Genomic DNA, 25,119 nt, shown 5'->3' with positions numbered 1-25,119 from the left:
AAAAAAACATCATATAGGAAGCAGACAGTATTGGCAGCACTCAGACTCATATATTTCTTCTGATACTTTGCAACTCAGTGGGATGTATCCCTATACTCAACATGATACTTAACTGAATTGATTTCTTCACCTGAATTGACCTCCCCAGCCCAACTCAACACACATTAATGTGCGTGTTGTACGCACACCCACACACACACACACACACACACACACACACACACACACACACACATACACACACACACACACACACACACACGCACACACACACACATACTTTCAGAGTGCAGAGTGATCTGTCCTGATGCTCCAGAAGTCTCCTCCTCTCAGATGCCTCCACAGGGCTGGAGGGTGTGCTGTTGCAGCGAGGGCATATGGGCTGCAGGGTAGGGTCCTCTGGGGGAGCAGCTGAGCCTACAGGCGCCCCGGCGTTAAGTTAAGGAGTCATTGCTGGCTTCCGGTTTGGGATATGTAGTGACAAGACGTGTGAACGAGTGTCTCCTGAAACTTTAAATTTAAATACCTAAAGAAACTCCCTAATATACCTACTGGAGTCGAGTAAATAGTTGGAGTTGATTATTTACTTTCATTGTTACCAAAATTACCCGTTTAGAACATGCCAAACTCTCAAAAAACGAAAGGGGATACAGAGCCGAAATCAACCCTTAGTGGCAAAGTGGCTAAAATGGCGACGGCTACAGCTAGTAGCGATAACGAACTTGCTCTGATGCTCACAGCAGAAATGGAAAAGCAACGTGAAAATCTCAAAGAAGACATGGCTACTCTCATCCAAGCCTCTCTGGCGCCTATACAGTCGGCTATAGCTGGTTTTCGGGAAATGGTGGACACACTAGGACAAAGGGTTACATCTGTGGAGATCACTGCAGGCGAGAACTTTCAAACGCTCTCTGAACTGGAGAAAGCCTTCTCTGAACTACAGGCTGTGAATGCTACACTGGTAGACCGCTTCGATGACCTGGAGAACCGTTCTCGGAGAGCAAACCTCCGCATAGTTAATTTGCCAGAGAGTAGTGAACCCAACGGTGATATGATAACTTTTATTTCCACGCTATTAAAAGACACAATGGGGAACCAGGTGTTTGCCACACCGCCTGAACTGGACCGGGCACATCGTGCTCTAATGCAGAAACCCAAAGATGGCCAGTCACCTCGAGCTATCATTGTTGCTTTCCACAGATATCAAGACCGGGAGAGAGCACTACGCTGGGCTAGGCAGAACGCGATGCAGTATAAGGGACATACATTGAGGCTATATCCTGACCTTAGTGCCAACCTCTCTAGGAAACGTGCGGCTTACAAGACCGTCAAATCAGCTCTGTATCAGAAGGGCATTCAATTCAGGCTTCTCTACCCTGCGCGCCTAAGAGTGACATATGGAGGGGAAACGCTGATGTTTGAGACACCATCGGCCGCTGAGACGTTTTACGCTCGGAAGATTGAGAGGAAGGCCAACACTACTAGTCCTGAGCTTGAGAGCTAGCTGAACACTTGCTATCCAATGACGTCGGGTAAAGTAACAGGCACGGTTAACTCAGTGTAGCATACTTCTTGACTAGCAAACGTTATCATACTTTTACCGTTGCCATTTCAAGGCATTTGGATTTGTTATTTTACTAAGGCATGTTTGAATGTTATTTCATATGGCGGAATACTGGACATTGATTAATGTTTGGAGTTTATTGGTTTAATTAATATTCAGGAGATCTCGAAAGCAAAGTTTAGATGATTAAGGTGAATTGTTGGAAGTGTTCAGAAAGGGGACGAATCCTGCGTGCTGCCAGTTTGGCAGAGAAAAGGAATGTTCTGGGGATCATGGGGCTAATGGCTGGACCTTTTTTCTTTTCTATATTTACTGTCAATGTTTGGGATTTTATTACGGTTTTTCTGTTGAGGAAGGGAGGCGTGACATGTACGCGGTTATATATGAACAAAACGAGTCATGAACACTACATTCATAACTTTGCTGTGTGGCTATGACTAACAGTTTACAGGGTGGAGGCGGGGGGTCAACGATCAGGTTTACATCATGGAATGTTAAAGGGCTCAACAGTCCAGTTAAGAGATCTAAAATATTCACTCACCTTAAAAATTTAAAAGCTGATATTATTTTTCTTCAAGAAACTCACCTACGTAATTCGGATCAACTACGTTTAAAAAAACAATGGGTAGGGCAAATCTTTCACTCCGGGTTCAACTCTAAAGCAAGAGGAACAGCAATAATACTACATAAGAAAATTCAGTTTACCCCCTCTAATGTTATATCTGATTCACAAGGCCGTTATGTTATAGTCTCTGGTCAACTTTTCCATACACCTGTTCTACTAGTGAACCTGTACGCTCCTAACTGGGATGATGTGGGGTTTGTGCAACAACTTATTTGCAAATTGCCAGATCTAAATCATCATTTTTTGATTTTAGGGGGTGACTTTAACTGTGTCATGGACCCAAACCTAGACAGATCCAACCCTAAAGTACATACACTATCGAAAATGGCCAGTACATTTTTAGATTTTTTTGGTCATGCAGCATGTGTAGATCCTTGGCGGATATTGAATCCTCAGGGCAAAACTTTTTCATTTTTTTCTAACGTCCACCATTCATACTCGAGAATTGATTACTTTTTTATAGATGAAAAACTGATGAGCTCATTGGAGAAGGTTGAATACGGTGCTATTGTAGAATCAGACCATGCCCCTGTACTTATGGATCTGTCTTTCAACCACATCTACACTAGTCGTCCTCAGTGGCGCTTTAATACTACATTGTTGTCAGATGAGATGTTCTGCAATTTAATCTCTATAGCCATCAATGATTTTTTGGAAACTAATAGGACAGACTCAGTTTCTCCGTCGCTACTCTGGGAAACACTTAAAGTTGTAATCAGAGGGGAAATAATAGCATATTCAGCCTATCAGAATAAAGAGAGAAAAAGAAAAAAACAACAGTTAATGGATTCAATATTTGATCTAGATAGGAAGTGTTCTACATCTCCAAGTCCACTACTCTACAAAGAGAGAATAGATCTTCAAACTCAGTATAATTTACTTTCCACTTCAGAAACAGAGCAACTTATTATGCGATCACGGGGGATGTTCTATGAACATGGTGAAAAGGCAGGCCGGCTTCTGGCGCACCAACTAAAATCTAAATCTGCATCACAACATATTTCTCAAATTGAAGATACAACAGGAAAGCTGACCACAGACCCTTTAATAATTAATGATATCTTTCAAAAATACTATTTTGATTTGTATAAGTCAGAATCGTTTAAAGACACATCATTGTTTTTGAACTATTTTGATAAAATACAAGTTCCCACCCTCTCTGATGACCAAAAGGAGCGATTAGATGAACCACTGAGCCTTGGAGAGGTTACCTTTGCCATCTCTGCCATGCAAAGCGGGAAGGCCCCAGGGCCTTCGGGCTTCCCTATTGACTTTTTTAAGAAGTTTTCTGATCAGCTGGCCCCCCTACTGTTAGATATGTTTAACCACTCCTTGTCCCAAGGTAAATTGCCAAGATCCCTTACTGAGGCGTCCATTACACTTTTGTTGAAACCCGGTAGGGATGCGTCTAAATGTGGTTCATACCGACCAGTGTCGCTGTTAAATTCTGATTTTAAAATACTTTCTAAACTGTTAGCTATGCGATTGGAGAGACCCTTGCCATACCTGATTTCAACCGACCAGACAGGCTTCATTAGAGGGCGGCATTTATTTTCTAATGTGCGGCGTCTTTTGAATGTACTTTACAGCCCTTCACCGGACGTTGTACCAGAAGTTGTGGTTTCATTAGATGCAGAAAAGGCATTCGATCGGGTGGAATGGGATTATCTCTTTTTTGCTTTAAAACAATTTGGTTTTGGTAAAATATTTAGCCAGTGGGTCCGACTTCTTTATTTTTCCCCACAAGCATCAGTGGTCACAAACCAGCGGCGTTCACAAAGTTTTAATTTAGCTAGAGGTACTAGACAAGGTTGCCCACTTAGTCCACTTTTATTTACAATAGCAATAGAGCCATTATCCCTTGCCCTAAAATCTGCACCTTCAATACGGGGTATTCCCAGATGGGGAGTGGAAAATAAGCTATCCCTTTATGCGGATGACATGTTGCTTTTCATATCAGACCCACTATCAAGTATCAATGACATACTTTCACTGCTGCACACTTTTGGACAGATCTCTGGCTACAAACTTAATTTATCAAAAAGTGAATGTTTACCTGTAAATAAATCAGCGATGAAAATCCCAGATCATGCCTTACCATTTCATATATCAAGGTCAGGTTTTAAATATCTGGGCATTAAAATAACTCCTGCCTTCAAAGATCTTTATGATGGGAACTTTGCCCCACTTATGGTTAAACTTAAATCAGACTTGCAAAGGTGGGATATCTTACATTTGACCTTAGCTGGCAGAGTGAACTGTGTCAAAATGAATATATTACCAAGGTTTCTATTTTTGTTTCAATGTCTTCCTATTTTCTTATCAAAATCTTTTTTCCATCAGATGGATAAATTAATTTCAAAATTCATATGGAATGGTAAGATCCCTAGGATAGGTAGAGACTTACTCCAGCGACCAAGAGCTGTAGGTGGGTTGGCCCTCCCTAATTTTAGGAGCTATTACTGGGCAGCAAACATCCACAAAATAACGTATTGGGTGCAATCTCCAGATACAGACTGGTGTGAGTTAGAGTGTAGGTCATGTATATCGACCTCTTTACATGCTCTGGTTTCAGCTAGCCTTCCTGTCAAGATTTTACAGTTTACATCTAACCCGGTGGTCATCTCCACTCTAAGAATATGGACTCAGTTTAGATGGCATACTAACACGAGGGGAACACTTTTGATTCAGAGCCCGCTGTGTAATAATCACACGTTTTTACCAGCCAAATTAGACCAGACCTTTGCAGGGTGGCATAGGAAAGGGATCCAAAGATTTAGTGATCTTTACAAGGATGGGATATTCTCTAGCTTTAATGATTTGAGTTCCAAATATGACCTTCAACAAACTGACCTATTTCGTTACTTTCAAGCCCGCCAATTTGCTAAAAGCCATAGCTCACAATTCCCGGCTCTCCCAAAGAAGTCCTTGGTGGATTCACTTCTGGAAGTTCATTTTTGGTTGAAAGGTTTCACAGCACACTCCTACTCGTTAATTATGTCACTTAATGATGTTAAGATAGACAAGATCAAAAATGCATGGGAAAAGGAACTTGGTATTGAAATTTCAGAAGATGTATGGACTAATGCTCTAACAAGAGTGAACAACAGCACTTCCTGTGCAAGACTGGGTTTAATTCAATTCAAGGTTGTACATCGCCTACACTGGTGTAGAGCTAAAATATCCTCATTCTATCCTAAAGTAGATAACAAATGTGTACGATGTCATGTTAATGTAGCTGACTTGACACATATGTTTTGGTCATGCCATACACTTGCAGGATACTGGTCAACTATATTTGATGTATTGTCTGAAGTTCTTGGGACGACTTTAGAACCATGCCCTATGATTGCCATATTTGGTGTACCAGATGAAGAAACACACTTCACACGAAAACAACTCAACATCATAGCATTTGTATCTTTACTGGCTCGTAGGCTAATTTTACTTCTTTGGAAATCAAACCTCCCACCCACTGCAGCACAATGGCTTAAAGACGTAATGATGTTTTTACATTTAGAGAAGATAAAATTTACAATAAGAGGTTCTAACAAATTCCTCTCAGTGTGGGGCTCTCTATTGACATATTTTAGTAACCTCCAAGCCCTACCGGGGTAGTATGTGGACATCCTGGTTGACTCCAGAGGAGTGACTGCCCCCCTCTATATTCAAGTAACTTTAGATAGAGCCTAAACATCTGGCTATAGTTTCCACTATGGTGTTTCATGATACAGTTTTGAGAGCGTGTCATCCTTCACGGAAATCGTATGTGTGTATTCCTGTTGCAATTCCGAATATACTTTTCCTTTACAATTGTCTGTATTGTTACATTTTATTTTCTTATTTAGTCCAGTCGGGGTGGGATGGGGTGGGCTGGGAGGGGGGTGTTTTATGTGTAAGAAAAAGAAAAAACTCATGTAACTGTACTGATGTGTATCTTTTTACAATCTATATTTCTCAATAAAAAGAGGTTTAAAAAAAAAAAAAAAAAAGGAGTCATTGCTGTCAGTGGAGGCAGTTGACGTCCCCTCTCCCCTAAAGAAATCTGTGCTGCCCTCTCCCCCTCAGCCTACAGCTGGTTGTGTTTTGGGTGGGGGTGGGATGAATAGGGTGGTGTGGGGGTGGAGAGCTGAAATCTGATGGCGGGGTGGGATGGGGAGGGGGGGGGGGGGGGGTCATAGGAAGCACAGCTGGTCTGACCTTCTCCTAAACCAGCTGCCATAACAAAAGCCCCCTGTCAGGCCGTCAGAAAGGTGGCCTACTCCAGCCCCGTCTTTTTTGTATTCCTCCCTTTTTTCTTTCGCTTCCACCCCCATGTCTCTCCTAGTCCATTGTGTCCGCATGGATCCATCCCAGCTGTTCCAAGGTTTTTGCTTTCCTTCTTCAGGAGTGACCTCTCTTCCACTGAATTAACCTCCCCAGCCCAACTCAACACACATTTCTGTGCATGTACACACACACACACACACACACACACACACTGTACATGCCAGTAAAAGCACAGTTGTGTACACACAGAAGTGAGTGACAAGTAATAAAAGTAGTGCATGTAGATGCTCTAAGGCTAAGCAACCACCTCTTATGTTACGTCCTGCCACACACCACCCACTCACACATTCCTGTCTTCCATCAACACACACATTTCTGCAAGCTCACCCTCCTCCCCCCTCCCCCCCACACACACTCACACTTGTGCACATTTCCACACGTTCACCACACCCCAGACTGACTCAACAGCTTGATTAGTCAGACAGCAGGCGCAGACTTTAGCTTCAGACAGCAGGCAGAGACTTTAGCCCAGTTCCAAAAATGAGTTTAGTTTCAGGGGTACAATTATACTTTGTGGTGTGTGTGTGTGTGTGTGTGTTGGGGAGGGGGGGCGGTGGGGCTTGAAAAAATGCCGGCTTTACTGTGTTGGCCTGATACTCCATGCCACCCACCCCCATCTCTAGTCTTCCACCCCCTCCCAACGCACAAACACAACATGCACATGCACACACCTCCTATTGTCTGGTCCACGACAAGTTGCACGTGCCTATCGATTGAGAGAGGCAGCAGGGGGTGGATTGGGGCCTTTGTCAGCCGTCCATTGTGCCAGACACACGCTCCTGTTTAATAGACACACGTGCTGACAAAGGGGCGAGGGGGTGGGGGGGGGGGGGGGGGGGGATACCTCTGTTAATTATTTGCCGGGGCTTGGCTGAAAAGATGAGACGCCGGACGCCATCTGTGAGTGCCGCTTTAATCTCTGCTGAATGCCAGAGAAGTAGCCACTCCCTCCTCCTTTTGTTTGGCCACACTTGTTTTGAGGGGGGGTACCCCAAGTCATTGTCATGCCCCATCTCCCTTAAAGTTGGCAAATATGCAGAGGGTTACTGAGTTTAAGGCGTCAGTGCTGCCCTCTTAAGACCATCATATAGACAAATATAGAAACATAGGCATATACTCAGATACAACAATGTACTATGTACAAAAGCAGCATATTAAATGCTATACAGACAAATGACATTCTGATATATAACAATATACTTTTACTAATTTATACGGTTTAGTTATATTAAATCATGTTAGGGGAGCAGCAGGTGCCATCGTTCCCCACTCCATAGTGTCGAGACTCCAGGCGGTGCTTGTTGCTGTCATGTGGGGAGGTCTTGATGTCCTCACGAAGCCTCCCTCCATGGTGGAGCGGAGAGGGCCTGAATGTGCCTATTGTTGGTAGGGGAGAGCCCTCTCCACTCGCCAGCCTTTGTTTTATAGCAACAAGACAAAACACCAGTCTCTGGGTGCTAGAGTGTTACAACTGCCTGAAACACATGCTTTTCTCTCCCCTCTCTGCTTTGTTCATGCTACAGTGCTGTGACTCTTGACTTCTGCCGTTTAGAGAGGAGGGATCTCTCTCTCTCTCTCTCTCTCTCTCTCTCTCTCTCTCTCTCTCTCTCTCTCTCTCTCTCTCTCTCTCTCTCGCTCTTTCATGGTTTTTTCCCTGCCCCACCAGTCGTAGCTTTTATTTCAGATCAATATTCCACATCTGCCCCTCCAAGGTCAGTCAATAGGGTATTACTGTATACTGCATCATCACCGAATGGCAATCAATCTTGTTAGCAAATAACTTCACTCTCTGGGCTCATGTTGCGGGGTTAGTTTAGGGACACGTGGGTGGTCGGCGTAAACATGTCTGAAAATGCGTCTGGGTTTTTGAAGTCTTGTTTTTTTTTTGGTTTTCATTGGATTGTTTACGTGAGTGCACTTTGGGTGGCTCGAATGCTTGTGTGCTGCCGTGGCTGCTTGCAGGCCAGTCTGCCTTGAACTTGATGTTGAGACGATCCCCACCTTGTTTCAGAGAACTCAGCCAACACAACGGAATGCTGGAGAGAGAAAAAAAAAGACACATCCTCTGATTCCACCCAAAAAAGTATGAAGGTCATAGTATCTACAGATGCAGATGTCGTCCTTGTAGAAATCAAGTTGTTTAACGCTTTAAAGCTCCCGTGTTTCGCGGCTCGTGCCTGTAGAGGCCCAGGGGCTCGGCATGGCGTGAGGGGTCATCCAAAAGAGCAGAGAGGCATGTGGCGGCTCGACCCCTCACCCGGGGCGACAGACAGACTATTGTCTCCTGCTGCCCAGCCTCGTGTGGCTGAAGCTGGGGTCAGAAGACACTTGGTGGGGCTCTTTCACCTGCCCCCTTCCCCTCACTTTGCATTGATGACGGCTGTGCGCGGCTGTTTGTGGGTGTGGTGCTGGAGCTCACTCAGCCTGACTGCGCCCTGCTTTTTTTTTGGGGGGGGGGGTGTGTGTGTGTGTGTGTGTGTGGTTTGTGTTTGTGTGTGTGTGTGTGTGTGTGTGTGTGTCTGTGTGCTCACCAGCTTCATTCCTCAGTGACCACCCCCACACTCCAACCCCCCTCTTCCAGGCAGCTGTCCCTCACCATTAACATAACAAAGTGCCCAACGCCCCTCTCCCCCCTGCCCAACGCCCCTCTCCCCCCTGCCCAACGCCCCTCTCCCCCTGCCCGGTCCCCCGCCTCTGCCCCCCCCCCCTCCACTGCTCACCGGACGGCACGAGCTGTCAGGCGGGGCCCATTTGGCGAAACCCAGCCCCGCTGTGGGCCATCTGTAGGGCCACGCTTTCTCTTGCTGCTCCTGTCCTCTGACTGCTGTTCGCCGCTCTCCGTGTCTCTGTCTCTTACCATGTCTCTGTCAATCACTGTGTCTTCAGTCCATTTCTGATCCTCGAAACCCACTTTAAAATGTCTCGCTTCTGTCTTTTTTAAATCTTTTCTTGTAAATCATAGTATCGCTCTTTTTTGTCTCTCCCCCTCATTCGCCTTTTTTCTCTTTCATTTTTCTTTTCTATGTTTTTGCCGTTTTAGTTTAAGTTTCAGTCCATGTTAGTTTATCTCTCTTGTATCTGGCTGTAGTTTGTTCTGACTTGCACTTGAAGCGCTTGAGGGAGCGCAAGGTTGCACGGAGTGGCTAACAACCACATTACAGTGAAAAGCCTCCATCTCTCCAATGTCTCCATCTCGAAAGTATGTCAGCCACAACGGCTCCCTCTGTTTATTTGGGGTACAGACAAAAGCAGGCTTGTATGAATAAAGGAATTCTGGGTGTGCGCTCTTGCTATGCACCAGCAATGATACACAATGATACGACAATTGAAATGTAAGGAGATATAGTGTGAGCTCAGCCTACTCTACTCGTTTAGGGGGTTGCCTTGTGTAAACATGTCTTCTAGTGTAATTTCTTGCTCATGAATGGCATATTGCATTGTAAACACTGATGGGCCATCACTGCAGAATAGGCCGATATACTAGAAACTGACTGCAAGATTTGCGGGTGACATATTCACTTCCTTTGAATCGCAGTCCCAGTGGCACTACATCACAGAATAGCCATTCATGCTTGACATATATTGTCCTGTTAATCTCCTAAGGGCCAGTGGTCATCTTCAGGCGAGTTGGCTGGCTTTAGTCCTTGACCACTCATTGTAAGAAGATCCACAGCTCCCCAGGTCTGAAGGATAGACCCGTTAGTGCGCGCTATCGACATCTGCGTGACACTTAAACTGGAAGGTCAGTGTGATGTCTCGCTCTTCCAATGGCTCCCCTTCATGGTTAATCAAAATTGAGCCCCATAGCGTCTCGTTCAAGGCATTCGTTTTCAAACGTATATACTTTATATATACCTGGCTAGATGTAGGTTTATGTCAAGTGTCTCTGAAGTATGCTTGTACCAGGTCAGTGAAAGTCAGTTACCACGCACTGAAGCATGACTTAGGCTGTTGTTTCCTGTCAAGCCTTCTCTCTAACTATCATAGCCTCTGTCTTTCTGTCTGATGCGGAAGCGATGGTGGTTGTTGTTACGGTAGTAGTATTGGAAGTGTGCTGACTCAGTGCTGGTTTCACTCTGAGAAAAGCCGAAATCAAAGTTGCATTAGTGTAAACACCTTCCTCATTTGAATATAAGCAAATCCAGGAAACGGCAGAGCCCACGCTACAATCCCGGAGATAGCTTTGCAAATTCAAGCATTAAGGCTCCCATAAGACGTATACATGGGAGTGTGATGATATGGGAAATGATGTTGCCTTCTACATTGTTGGAAATATGCAAAGTCATGCACTCCCTTGTGGTGTTGCCTGAGCTGCAGGATTGAGCTCCTTTCTTTGCTGCCTCGGCATTCGTGCTGAAAACCGTCTCTACCGGTTGTGTTTTGAAACTTTACCAGGCATCTCTGAAACTTTGTCAGCATGTTTGTGCCTTTGCATGTGTTCATCTTATGTATATTAAATCACATATGACAGTTTTTTTGTCCTATCCTTTCTTGGGGGAATAAGTAGCAGTTTGCTTGCCGTGTAAAAGAAACTCCTTGTGGCTTCATCAGTCTCTCAGTTTGAGCCTCTGATTTATTTATCAAGCGCAGACCTGTGCGTGGTGGAGAGATGAGCCAGTGACGGGCCGTTTGCCAGCGCACACCGCATCTCACAAGCATTCGGCAGGCGAGCCGAGCGCAGCCAGGCAAGCCGAGATTCATTTTCAGCGCCCCCCCCCCCTTCTCACCACTTCCCCCTGCACCCCGCTTGCCTCTCCTATGTGGCTTCTCCTGATGAACAGTCATCTCCACTCACCCCTACAAACCTGTGGTAGCTTTGGTTGCCATGGGAGCTGGTTGCCAGGCAGCAGGACAAGGTTTGCTATGGTGGTGGTGGTGGTGGTGGTGGTGGCGGCGGTGGTGGGGAGATGATCTAAGGCTAGTGCTGTAGATTGGAGCCCTCCGATGAGGAACAGCGAGAAGTCGCGGCGTGACAGAAGCTCTCTGATTACAGTTGGGGGATTCTGTGGTGGCCAGGCCTCTAGGGGGAGAGAGGGAGTACACAGAAACAGAGAGAGAGGGAGAACACAGAAACAGAGAGAGAGGGAGAACACAGAAACAGAGAGAGAGGGAGAACACAGAAACAGAGAGAGAGGGAGAACACAGAAACAGAGAGAGAGGGAGAACACAGAAACAGAGAGGGAGGGAGAACACAGAAACAGAGAGAGAGAGAAGCTGAGGGAATGTAAGAGCAACAGAGGAAGGAAAGAGAGATGGTGTGGATGGAAGAAAAGGGGAAAGAAGAGAGAGACTGAAAAAGCGGATGGAAAAGTAGAAAATAAGACAAAAAGGTAGGGAGATAGAGATAGCCTTCACCAATGAAAGCAGTGAACATACACGTGAGATGGACAGATAGAGAGAGAGAGGGAGAGAGAGAGAGAGAGAGAGAGAAGGTGGGAGAAAGAGATTGGATACAAAAGCAAGCAGCAGTGAGTCAGCCTTGCTTCCATCATCAGTGCAGGCTGCTTTTGGGAAAGCCACTAAGTGTACTCATCCTCTCTTGCTCTATCTATCTCTCTCTCTCTCTCTCTCTCATCCCTCCCTCTGAGCCTCCCTCCCCCAGGTTGCAGTGGCTCCAGTGCAGGCCTGTAGCTCCCCTCTATGGCTGTGGCAGCTGTATGCAGGGTGGTTGAAGCCAAACACTGACCTGCTCCCAAAACATACAGTTTGGCCTCCCGGAGGGCTTGCTTTTGTCATGGTAGACCACTCTAAGCCTGCTTGGTAAATATTTATTCACTGCTACAGTGCACACTAATGCAAAGACTTTGTCAGGGTACATTGCACACACACACACACAACTACACAAGCCCCTCTGCTGAATGACAACAGCATGTTGTTAAGAAGTGCGTGTTGAAGGGAGGGAGTCTTTTAAGGCTAGTCGGAAATGTGTACGCTTTGTTTCCTTTTAATTCGCCAGTCATATCCGGGAGAGAGAAAGCTTGAGCAGGTGAGACAGTCTGGCAACGGATCTGGGGCTGATTCCGTGCCGGAGGCGGGCCGGTCCTGCGCCGGAGTCGGCTGCTATTTCAGAGCCCTGTACAGGCAAGGTGAGGTCCCATGTGGCCGGTACCCTTGAGGCACTGTTCAGTGACGTCGTCAGCTTGTGACTCACTGCAGTTCACCACACCCTGACACAGACACACACCCACACACTCACTCACACTCTCACACACACACACACACACACACACACACACAGACACACACACACACACACACACTCACTCACACTCTCACACACACACACACACACACACACACACACACACACACACACACACAGACACACACACACACACACACACTCACTCACACTCTCACACACACACACACACACACACACACACACACACACACACACACACACACACACACACACACTCCCTCTCTATTTTCTCTCCCTTTCCCTTTCCCTTTTCTCTTTCTCTCTCTCCTCTCTCTCCTCCCTCATCTCTCCCTCTCTCTTTGCCCTGGGGAGAGGAAAACTATTGATCGGTTCTGGCCATTTTCAGTCAAGGCCCACAGCTGATGTGGCACAAGTGCAGATGGGTAATCGTGGCCATTAAAAGTGTTTGTCTCGCTCACTTAAACGCAAGGTCTCTTCTTCGCCACTCAACCCCCCCAACTCTGGCCTGCTCCTTTCTCAGAATAGAAGCTTTTAATGGTGAATCGGATGGAGCTTTTTCCAACCATGAAAAGTCTAGATGACATTGAGACCACGCAAGCGCAGGTCCCCCGAGGGATTATTGTGGGAGAGTATTAGCTGTTGATTTGTCAGAGGTAGCAACATCCATCCAGCTGTGTTTCTCTCTTTCGCTCTGTCTGTCTGTATCCCTCCTATCTGTTTATGTCTATCAGTGCATTGATTCATCCATCTGTCTGTCTTTCTGCTTGCGTGTCTGTACATGTGTGTCCTATATTTATACATTTCCCCTCTGGATAAACAAAGTATCTATCCTATCTATCTATATATTTATCAACCTACTGTATGAGGTTTATTATTTTCAAGTATTTGGGATGTGTTCTCATTGGGGTCCTTGACTAACCCCTCCTGTATTGTCTGTTCTTTTAACAGCACTGGCTGCTCACTCTGTTTCTGTAATACAGACGCTTTGATCAGACTCCAGCTCACTGCCATTAAGAACATGTGTTTAGTAGACGGCGTGTCTGCAGTCGCAGAGCACTCATGTGTGTGTGTGTGTGTGTGTGTGTGTGTGTGTGTGTGTGTGTGTGTGTGTCCTCGCTCATGAAGCATGCACTCCCGAGGTTCATCGTAACGCCTGTGGTATGTGGACAACCACAGGAAATGACATCACGTCACCGTGGAGCTTGTGGGTTTTTGTCTCCCCGGCCTCCTGCGCTCAGGGCTGTTGTGGATCGTCCGGGTGTGTTTGTTTTGAGGTCGCACGAAAAGCCTGCGTTGCGGTGAAAACCGGCCTCAAAGCCTGATTGCCGATGATTCGTTCATAACCATAACTATTCCCCTCATGTGCACACCTGTGGGGGACTGGTGATTTCAAAGAACATGTGCAGCTCCTGACATGTTTGCCTGGGTGAGATTTTGACCGATCAGCTCGAGGTTACAGTTGACAGTCAGACGGCTGAGAAAGTGATGATGCTGCGGTTAAATCTGGTGGGAGAAATGTATCTCTTTGAATAAGTGATGTCAGGATTAAATACCTGCTTTATACTTACCACACACAATTAACCAAGCACTCACTATTATCCCTCAATGTTTATTTTTAGTCTGAGCGAAAAAAAAGAATGCATGAGCATGTCTGTGTGTGTGTGTACGAGTGTGTTTGTGTGTATGTGTGGGTGCATGTCTTTGAATTTTACTGGTGTGTGCTCTTGTTTGTTTGTCGTTTACATGTGTGGCCCAAATGTGCGTTTGTGCATTGGTATGTTTTGCCACACGGTCAGATGAACCCTCTGCGCTGGCTCTGTGTACGGCTCCGGCCATTGCATTGAACCAGGGCCACTGGTGGGCTCGCATTTGGGTCAGCAGAAAATTGGGACAGGCTCAATTAAAGTAGCCTGATCAATTCAGTTGCAAAGAGGGCTTGTTGATACAGTGTTTGTGTGTGTGTGTGTGTGTGTGTGTGTGTGTGTGTGTGTGTGTCTGTGTGTGTGTCTGTGTTTGTATGGGAAAGGCTCTTTTGGCTGGCTTACAACTGGGAAGTCCCTTCTCCTACCCAACCCTATTGGAAAAAGGAATGCCGCGAAACCAACAATTCTTGTCAAACGGACACTTTGTTCTTTTGTGTTGTCGTTTAATATCGAACCAGCCCTGGAGCTCGGCTGTTTTCTTTCCTGCACTTGGTTATTTGACTCCTTAGGTCAATGCAGCAGCACTTTCCTCTCCTCTCGCCTCGAAGTCGACCGGTCCAAGAGTAAAGTCATTATTTCCACAGAAATATTTGACAACAAGCGACAGGGCCCCAAAAACAGTGGTGCATTGAAAGATTTTGCGGGCTGCGTTGTTGTCACGCAAGCAAGTCTTGAGCAGTGTGTGAGGCGATCTTGCCCAGTGAGGTAACTATAGTATTAATACGCTTTTGGGCAAACGCTTCAGCACCAGAGCTCTGCCCCACGCCAGTTAATCTGCCCCTCTTACGCAACCTCAGCAGACCCCGGGGTGAATCCGGAACGGATCTGATCCTGATCTGGCCCTGCTGTGGCCCTTATCTGGCCCTGCTCTGGCCCTGATCTGGCCCTGATCTGGCCCTGATCTGGCCCCGCTCTGGCCCTGATCTGGCACTGCTCTGGCCCTGATCTGGCACTGCTCTGGCCCTGATCTGGTCTTGATCTGGCCCTGCTCTGCCCTGCTGTGGTCCTTATCTGGCCCTGCTGTGGTCCTTATCTGGCCCTGCTCTGGCCCTGATCTGGCCCTGCTGTGGCCCTTATCTGGCCCTGGTCTGGCACTGCTCTGGCCCTGATCTGGCCCTGCTGTGGCCCTGATCTGGCCCTGCTCTGGTCTGGATCTGGCCCTGCTCTGGTCTTGATCTGGCCCTGCTGTGGTCCTTATCTGGCCCTGCTCTGGCCCTGATCTGGCCCTGCTGTGGTCCTTATCTGGCCCTGCTGTGGCCCTGATCTGGCATCTTAGTCCAGGACTGTTCCAGAGGCAGGGACATGTTTCACCTCATGTGCTCTGTGTTGGTGTGTGTCCCTCTAGCTGTAGCCTGTGGCTCTCTATCAAACCCTTAGGTACTGACTCTCAGTAAGACCGTGCCCGTGACATTGCTTGGTCTCTGTGTCTTTCTGTTTATAGCACTTGTATGAATATTGAATGAAGGGGAGCAGGGGGAATTTATAGCTCAAACTGCTCAGTGTCAACTGTTCAGTTTTCATCAAGGACTTTATTTGTGTGGAAAAGGGATTCACCATCATTTAGTGGCTAAGTTGCTAAGGTTGCTAATATTTTCATGACCAGAGACAGACAGAGAGAGAGAGAGTATAACTGTAAACATTTTTGGCCTACATTGATGCGTGTGCTGGTCTTCTGTATGTGTGATTGTGTTTGGTGTGTGTATGTGTGTGTTTTGCCTTAAAAGGCTCAGTAGACGGTGGCACGGGAGAGGTGAGTTCAGCAGGCAGGCACACACACACACACACACACACACACAACGGGCACTGCAGATGGCACAGCTGAAAGTGTGTCACTGCTATCCCCTACGCTAATCACCTCTGTGCCCCTCCTCCTTTCTCTCTCTCTCACTACCTCTCTCTCCCTCTTTACCTCAGAAACATTCCTCTGTTGTCAACATGTTGTACTCATCCACGTTGTGAAGAGACGGGAAAAAGGCCTGAACTTATCCCTGCTTTCCGAAGAATTTGTTGTTGTTGTTGTTGCTGCTGAATGCCTGCACGCATGTGTGTGTGTGTGTGTCTGTGTGGGAACACATGCAGTGTTGGGACCTAGAGCGAGTCTGCGTGCAAATGTGTCCGTCGCCCGCGCCAAGTTAATCCCATAAGAAGAGGTGTGGTTGGCTCTTCCCTCTTGTCTGGATCGCAGAAGTACATTTTCGTTTTGTTTTTTTTTCATATCGTCACTCCGTTTTTTGTGGCCGTGCCTCCTCTCTCTCTCTCTCTCTCGCTGTCTCTCTCAATCTCTCCCCTCCTCTCCAGCTTTTTCCTGGGGCGTGTGCACTCTCTTTTTTTTTTTAGTCTCCTCGCACTGTCTTCTTCTCTCAGTCATCTTCGGAGCTTCTCAGAGGACACAGAGAATCTCTCCACTTGTTTTTAAAAACCCTGCACCCGTGTGTCCACTCTTCTCTGCTGCTGTTGTTTATTTCGCATGAGAGAGAGAGAGATGAGTTCGAACAGTGCTATGGAGGAGGCAATGGAAGGGAGGTGAGTCACTAGCTGTCTGTATTTATATCTTTTATCACACAGACGCACAGAGCTTAATGCTTTCTACCATTTGCTTAAAAAAAACTGCTGATATTTATCTCTTCTCGATGACACTTTTGAGTGCTAGTTTGTGGCTGGCTAGCCCAGACTCATGTCTATCCAAGCTTATTTCATAGGCATATTCCCAGCTAATAGCCTTACAGGTAGCAGCTGCAGAGACTGTGAAGCCCATATGGTCCAGATTAATGGCTAAATTGATAAGCCGAGGCTGCCTACTACATTTGTTTATTCAGTGAGGCTCTGTCATTAAGCGTTTAAGCTGCGTTAAAGAGTTTCTCCATGTTTTGGCAAAGCTACCACCACCCACTACCAAACCCCCCCCCCCCCCCCTTCAAGACATGCCATGCCCTGTGGTTTTCTATTAGGGGAACTGAAATAGTGTTGGGGAAATGAGCTGGGAATCTGCTGTTGTGATGTAGTATATGAGTTGAGCGTGAGAGAGAGAGGATCTGAGGACGAGGAGCAAAGGAAGTGAGGCAGAAATAGGGTTAAGAGGAGAGGACCGTTTTTTTTTTTTATGTTTGTCAAGAGAATCTGTTTTAAAGTATCCAAATATTCTGGTCCAGACCTCTAGGGGGTGATTGAAATGAGAGTGTTGGAGCAAGGAGAACTCATCCAACACACTTCAGTGTGTTTGTTTTAATCACCCCCTTGCTGATATCTGGTCCTGGAAGACATCTTTATATAGTGTGGAGGCAACACTATTACCCTTCTTGTCCTTTCTCCTCACCTATATATGTCATAAAAAGATTTACATTCACTGTATATAGTGCACAGTATAATCAATACTGCTCTGTCTGAACCGGCTTTGCTGTGGTTCGTCTGTGCTATGCATGTGGGCTGAAGATGGAGATGTGCCAGATGACATGATGTCTGTATTTAGCATAGTTATGTTAGTTGTGTAGGTGTATGTGATGACATGTAAGCTCAAATCAGTCAGCAGCTGTGTTGTGGAGGTTCTATGTCTATCATTTAGAAGGTCCACATTGAAGCATTTGATAACAAGGGGAACCATCCAGGAATGAACTCTAGAGAGAGTCCATCCAAAGTGCCCCACCAAACCGAAAGTGGAGAGTGGACATTTAGGCCACCGCTCAATCAGTTAGGCTTTAAGTCCCAGTTTCAGCCATAGCTGTCCAGTCAGCTACCCCAGCCCCTGTGAGGGAAGCCGAAAAACGTGGAGCTTTTTTCTTCAAGTGACTTGAAGACACTTAGGATACTCAGGTAATTGTTGCTTATCATAACATTTGTCCTGAGACCACCATAAGTGAATTTCTTCTCAGCAAGAAGGATTTGCATGTCTATTGCATTGGAAATATTCCAAACCAATGCCTGTCGATGGCTGAACTCAAAGTACTATTGCAGAAAAGAGCTGAGGTCAGTGGTGCTAGCCTTGTCAGTGGTGCTAGCCTTGTCAGTGGTGCTAGCCTTGTCAGTGGTACTAGCTGTCAACACTTGCAATACCTGCAAGAAAAACAAATCAAAGACATTCTATCAGTCTCAATCTTTCAGTTCTACACTGAACTCTCCCTTTTCACCTCTCCATTTTGGAGGGTTATCACGTCATTGCCTGTCTACTGTGACAACTTGTGCCTTGTGGGTCTTTGTAGTGATTTTTCTGTCACGTGTTCTCTGCATGGTGGTGTGGAAAGGGTCCTACTAGCCTGTGGAATTCAGACTGTTCACAGCATGCTCCCATTTATCATCCTTTGCTGCACAGTAGGGTTCTAGATCCAAACGTTGTATCCATTTAATGACACATTCAGAAGCCAGACCGATTCCAGCCAGACTCCACGGACTTTTGGGTTGAATTGCCCCTAGTTAAGATTAATGAGCGCTTCATTTAAGTGCTGAGTGTTTGCCTAGTTAATGACCCAGGAATTAGAGCATTGTGATATGGTATTGACTCCCTCACGGTTAAACTGTGCCACTGTCAGCAGTGGAAATCCATCCACTCACCATCTGAAAGAAAGCCTTGGCACACTTGGATCTCCGCAAGTCTCTTTCATACAATTAGGTCAAGCTTTCAAGCCCACAAAAAAACTTTCATCCGGGCATTCCGCCTCAGAGAAGATCAGCCGTCAAAAAAACACTTTTTTACTCCAGTCCTAAGGCCTATGCTGTTGGCTTTGTTTAGTGTGGTGGGTAAAAGGCAACGCTAGAGATAATAGAATGCTCTTTAAACACAGACAAGTGAGCCTGTTCTTGCCTGTCTCCTTGACACTTGCCACGTGTTCGGTTGCTGCTATGATACCGTGTCCTGCCACCCTCAATTGACCTACATGCAGGCCTGATTAAATTTGCCCCAACATTCATGATCTTCCAGGAACATCTTTAGCCTGTAATTGAATCAGAGGGGGAAAGGAAGGGATTCACAGGATGTTCTCTACAGCCTCAAATATTGGTAGGAGTGGACAAGAGCTCATGGCCATCTCTACTTTATGTGCCCCTGATCACACAGCTGTTCTTTGAATATACTGCCCTTTCCTAGGGCTCACGTCTCTTACATAAATAAGCACTACTTTACCTACTTTTTTTTTTTAAATCTTAGAGAAAGCAAACCTTAAGAGTCACTCAATGTACGCTACTGTTATGCTGCCGTTAAGCCGTGTGTATGTTTGTGTTCTTAGCCCTATCCTGCAGTAATGGTGGGGATGACTAGCTGGTCAGGTTGCCAGGTCAGAGGTGTTGATGTTTGGCGGTTTGCTGTTTCAGTAAACAAGCGTGACCTCTGAAGGATCTCTCCCCCATCATAAGTCAATCCTTTGAAGCCTCACATTGGTTTGATTAGATTGGATTCCTTTGCCAGTTTATTCTTCTGATCTGTTGTGGTGTGTCAAAAGGATTCAAGGGAGTCATTTTTTTTCATTTTGTGAGCTGGAGCAGTCAGAGGTCATAGAGGGAGCGTACCATGATGGCAGCCAGTTTGAATGGTTGTTATCCTTTTCTCAGTGCTGCACTGAAGGTTTTTCCTTCAAAGAATGGTTAGACTTGTGTCCTCCCATTTGTCAGAGATTTTCGGTGGATTGGAGAGAAGGAAGGTGGAGTGTTGAGCCTGAAGAAGGGAGAGGTGGAGGAGAGACTGGTGAAGGGGGAGGTGCAGGAGAGACTGCGGACTCTCAGTTGGTTAGGCAGAGTGTCAGTCTGGGAGCAAGGGGCCTTGTGCATGTTTGGCTGCCTCTGATTCAGCTGTCTCATCTTATCAGAGTCCCGAACTGTCCTCTATGTAAATTTCACACACACACACACACACACACACACACACACACACACACACACACACACACACACACACACACACACACACACACACACACACTCATAGTTCTAAGCCTCAATAAAACCAGACACACACACACACAGAGACGCACACACACGTCAAACTCTTCCAAAAAAACAAGCTTAACTGCAGCATAATGAAAAACTCAGCTTAACAGTGCAAAGGCAGCAGACAGAATCCTATGCCTCAGCAGAAAGTAAAAACATTCTAGGACAACCAATCTCTCATGTCCCTCACCCATGGCAAACTGATTCGCATAGACCGTATCCACCAGATCCCACGGGTCAGGTGGCATGGTGCAGATGACCTCCAACCCCTTGGCTTGACCCTAGTCAAAGGGCACTTGCACGAATGGCACGCCCAATCGTAACCCCACACTTCCCCGCCTTGGAGGGAAAGGTGTGAGGGGTGTCCGATTTTTTTGGGGGTGGGTCCGGGGGATTTGATGTACGAGGGTATCACACTTTAAGGCAGAGGCTTGTGGATAGGGCGTCTCCACTCCCAGGTCGGTGCAGAGATTCTGTTTACTACAGCTCATCACTGCTCTCCCTGAGAAAAGAAATGGGTCACCCAGAAGCTGTGCCTGTGTGTCTGTCTGGGAGAGTGTGTCATACTTTTTCCGTGTGTGTGTGTGTGTGTGTGTGTGTGTGTGAATGTATGTGTGTGTGCGCGCTCTTGATTATAGCCTATTTCTTCAAGTGTGCAGAGTCTAAATGCAGTGACCTCTCTTTTTTAAATGTAAAAACGTTATCAGCTGTATCTGTCTGTAAGATTATCTCAGAGCACCTGTGCCACCCCCACCACCCCTCAACCACTCAGCCACCTGTCTGCCCTGATTCATAGATCAAGCATGCAAAGCCACAATACCAGAAATCCCATCACCTCTAATAATGAGGGCCATGTCCTACTCGCGCCCCTGCAACACACCAACCCGCTTGTTCCCGTGCCAGCGCGATTCCAATTCCGCTCCTAACAGCCACCGCCGGACAACTTCCAGCTCTCTGTCGTCATTTCCAATTTTAGTCCGATCTTGGCGCCCATGGCCGTCAGCTCAGAGAAGCCACATCGGCAGAGCAAATTCCAGTTAAACACTTGAGGCTTTTACCGACACTGGGCCAAGTGAAGGACAAGTGTGCTGTGGCGCGAGGCCCAAATGCTGATCCCGAAGAGTATTTGGGAACACATCAATCTGAGAGGGGGAGTCACGGGTCAGAGCAGATGCAGGCTAATTGCTCTCATGTTTCGGGTTTAGACTTTGCAATCCGTGGTTTGTTGATTTAGCCTCTCTGCGCATTTGTGATGCGTATGTTTGTGTGTGTGTTTGTGTGTGTGTGTGTGTGTGTGTGTCATAGCTCTCTTTGTGGACATGCTGCATGGCTGTGGGCTCAGCACAGCTTCAGTGTGTCATCATGACTTCATCGGTCCACTCATCATCGCTGTTTGTGGCTCTGGGTCTTCTCACTTTGATGACTTCACCATCTTCTTCTTCACACCTCACCTCTTTTCTCTTCCTCGTCTTCCTCCCATGGTGTGGTGTTGGACCGCTTAGCAACAGGAGCATTTGGCTGCTGTCCAGTGCACAGACATCAATGATAGGCGCACATGTGCCCTCTCTCATACAACACACAAACACATGCTTACACCCCCACACTCTCCTAAACAGTTTTTAGCCTGTGATTGCATAGAGAACTAAGAAGATGGAAGGGAAGAGAGAGAGGGAGGGAGGGAGGGAGAGGGGGAGGGAGAGAGAGAGAGAGAGGGAGGGAGGGAGAAGAAACCTGCAGCTGTAATCTCACCCCTCGTCCCGTGGCAGATCCATCTATCGGCTCACAGTGGGGAGGGGGAAAACTAGACAGATGGAGGAGGACGAGGGGATGGATAGATTGAACGAGAGATAGAGCAGGAAAGGGAAAAGCTTGCTGTTTTACAGTAAAGCTAGTACAACCATGCCTGTTATGGCCTCCTTACTTGCATATTTTGTCCCCTGCAACCGGGCACTTGCCCCAGTTTCGGGACGCTGGGGGACTGCATGTCGTCCATTTTCCTTGCGATGTTTAGCAGAGAGGAAGCATGAGGCTCTTCTCTTTGTGTCTTGGTGTTTATTTAGCACAAAGGTGTTTGCCAAGCAGCATGTTTATATAACATCAATGAGGATAGCAGTGAAAGGACTCATCTGTGTTCAGCGAAGCTCCCAGTAAAGCAAGACGGACAGATGCGGAATTGAACACACCTCACATACTGGTTGGAGTTAAAACGGGTTAAAAAGCTATGTAGTCAAAAATACTACAAGGCCACCACCAGTGGGCTTTATGTGAGGCTGTTCTCCAACAGGGTTGTAATTTCCTGAAGGCTTTAATAACAAGCAAGAGTGCTCCGCTGAAACATGACGAGCAGGCTAATGCTCACACACACACGGCATCAGTCTGGAAAGAGATCCCCACCATGGCTGCAGAGCTGACAAATCAAATGAAGCTAGTTCATGGCCAATCAAACATATACATCCACTGACCTTAGACAGACCCAGAAGTGACACCAGACTAATTGATAGATTACTTGGATTAGCACTGAGGAAAGTTGGGTGAGTGGATAGTATAATGATATTGCGCAAAGTCACCTGAGGGCTTAGGGTTCTCTTAAGACTTGAGGTCAGAGGTGAACAAGTGTCTGAACATAGACACACACACACACACACACACACACACACACACACACACACACACAACACCAACTCTCCAAACTGCCTTAAGGCTTGTGTGAAGCAGGTAAAGAGCCCAGGCTAAAACGAAGGCAGAATGCTGTCTGATATTCGTGCTCTTTGTGTTCTCATGAAAATACACCATAGACAAGGCCACAAGGATGTTTATCACCACGAGGACAAGCTTTGCGTTTATCTCCTGAAGTCATTTCCTGCTATATTTCCCAGAATTAATAGCCCATTCAAGTTTCTAGCCCAGGAATTATGTTGGTTTAAACAAATTGAAGTGCGTGCTTTTAAAAAAAAGGAGCTCAGAATTGTTAAACAAAGAAAAAAAGGGAGGCAAGGCTAGCAAACAACCCAGCTGCTGTTTTTTTTTTTTTTAAAGAATGCAACAGAAATACACTCAGCCTTATTTAGCCTTGCAGCATCATCTCTCTCTCTCTCTCTCTCTCTCTCTCTCTCTCTCTCTCTCTCTCTCTTCTCTCTCTCTTTCTCTGTCTCTCTCTGTCTCTCTATCTTTCTCTCTCTCTGTCTCTCTCCTCCAGAACGACGTATTCCAGATGTGCTGACTGTTATGTGTGTGTGTGTTTGTGTATGTGTACGTGTCAGTGTGCGTACGTGAAGGCAAGAACAGTTTATGGAGAATAACAACACTGATTATCTACATCTGTTTCTGCGGAGGCGTTTCCAACGTGGAGGCTAAATGTTTTGTATGGGCGGTTTTTGAGAACATATGCGCGTTGCACACTCAATTGTTTTCTCACATCATCTTTTGCATGTGAAAGAAGTTAAGGGTTCTGGGCTGTGTACTCCTCCCTGGCATTCTGGTACGTAGTTTTATTTTATTTTTTTTATTTTTACTTGTCTTATTTCTCTCTCTCTCTCTCTCTCTCTCTCTCTCTTTCCACCTTCCCTCTCTCTTTCTTTCTTTCCTCCAGCTGGTTTTCATTGGGGGATGAAATCATCGCTCTGGAAGTCATTGCATAGAACTTATGGCTCTTTTAGTCCAATTGTGTGTGTGTGTGTGTGTGTGTGTGTGTGTGTGTGTGTGTGTGTGTGTGTGTGTGTCTGTGTCTGTGTCTGTGTGTGTCTCTGTGTGTGTGTGTGTGTGTGTGTGTGTTTACTGGGCCCAGGAGAGGTGTGGGCTGGGCTGAGGCTGGATGACATGCAGCTGGGCCTGAGAGGTCCCAAGGAGAGGACAGAGCTCTGGTCCTCCTGCTGTCCCTCGGGTGGATGATTACTGTCGGTCCTCTTCTTCTTCCTGGCAGGATGAATGTTGGCAGTGGAGGTTATGGGACATGTGTGGCAGTGTGGCTGTAGGCCGCTACAGTAGGTGTTCAGGCCCCTGTGAGAGGGATTAGCAGGGCAGCAGCTGGGCAGTCCAAACCTGGACGAGGAGTTGCTCTAGGATGTGGTGAATGTGGGATCTGGACACATTCATAGCTGGGTAAACAGACAAAATGTTGAAAGAGCTTTGGATGGCTAGTCTGCTGGTCCTTGGGCGGTTGTTAGGCTAAATCCAGTTGGAGAGATGGTGGGATACAACATCTGGGTGGTGGCTCTGTGTCCTTAAAGTTTAGGGTTCAGTTTTCCCTGTGATGGATGTTTGGGGTGGATGTGGATCTCTTGGGTTGTTGGCTGGTAAAAGATGGATGGTTAATGTAAGAACACAATTGAGTTGTTAGTTTAAGGATGAAAATTGGCCTAGCCTGTGTGAGACTGATGTAGAAGTGGTGGTAAGGGTATGAGGGTATGTGTTGGGAGTAGCAGAGAGTGAAAGTGGGTGGCCTGATGGATGGGTGTTGGGGTTGCTGTGGTGAGGAGGAGTGGTGATGTGGAGAGGAGGAGGTGCTGCTGTGAGTGGTGGGCTGTGTGAGTCCCTTGTGGAGAGACGCTCACATCAGCAGTAGGCCATCAGTGCTGATGAGCAGGCAGAAATAATGAGGCTGATCAATACAGTCCCCCTCTGGCTCTCTATGACTCACTCTCATTCACTCATTCACTCTCTCTCTCTCTCTCTCTCTCTCTCTCACTGTCTTTGTATCGCTTCTTTCTATCATTTCAGTCTGTATTTCTCATGCCTCTCTGCTCTCCTTCTCTGTTTTCTCTCACAGACTCACAGCCACTCCGGCTCTTTATCATCTGTTGCAGGAACAGCACACACACACAAA

General features: G+C 46.6%; 1 protein-coding gene across 2 annotated transcripts in view; it reads left to right on the top strand.

Annotated features, from left to right (window-relative positions):
- Positions 1-485: 485 nt before the first annotated feature.
- numbl (NUMB like endocytic adaptor protein) overlaps positions 486-25,119 on the top strand; it is a 42,645-nt gene continuing 18,011 nt past the window's right edge. Inside the window, exon 1 of one of the 2 annotated variants that reach the window (XM_080844730.1) lies at positions 486-1,532. Coding sequence is in view for 1 of the 2 variants with exons in the window: in XM_080844728.1 (XP_080700854.1) it covers positions 16,855-16,910 (56 nt within the window). In the remaining variant the exon portion in view is untranslated. Of the gene's footprint in view, positions 1,533-16,849; positions 16,911-25,119 lie in introns of those variants that run through there. The other variant, XM_080844728.1, reaches the window with a different exon arrangement.

The sequence above is a fragment of the Sprattus sprattus genome, assembly GCF_963457725.1.
Source record: "Sprattus sprattus genome assembly, chromosome: 9".
Classification (NCBI taxonomy): Eukaryota; Metazoa; Chordata; class Actinopteri; order Clupeiformes; family Clupeidae; genus Sprattus; species Sprattus sprattus.
Note: the sequence above shows the minus strand (reverse complement) of the source record. Positions and strands in the feature narration are given on the sequence as shown.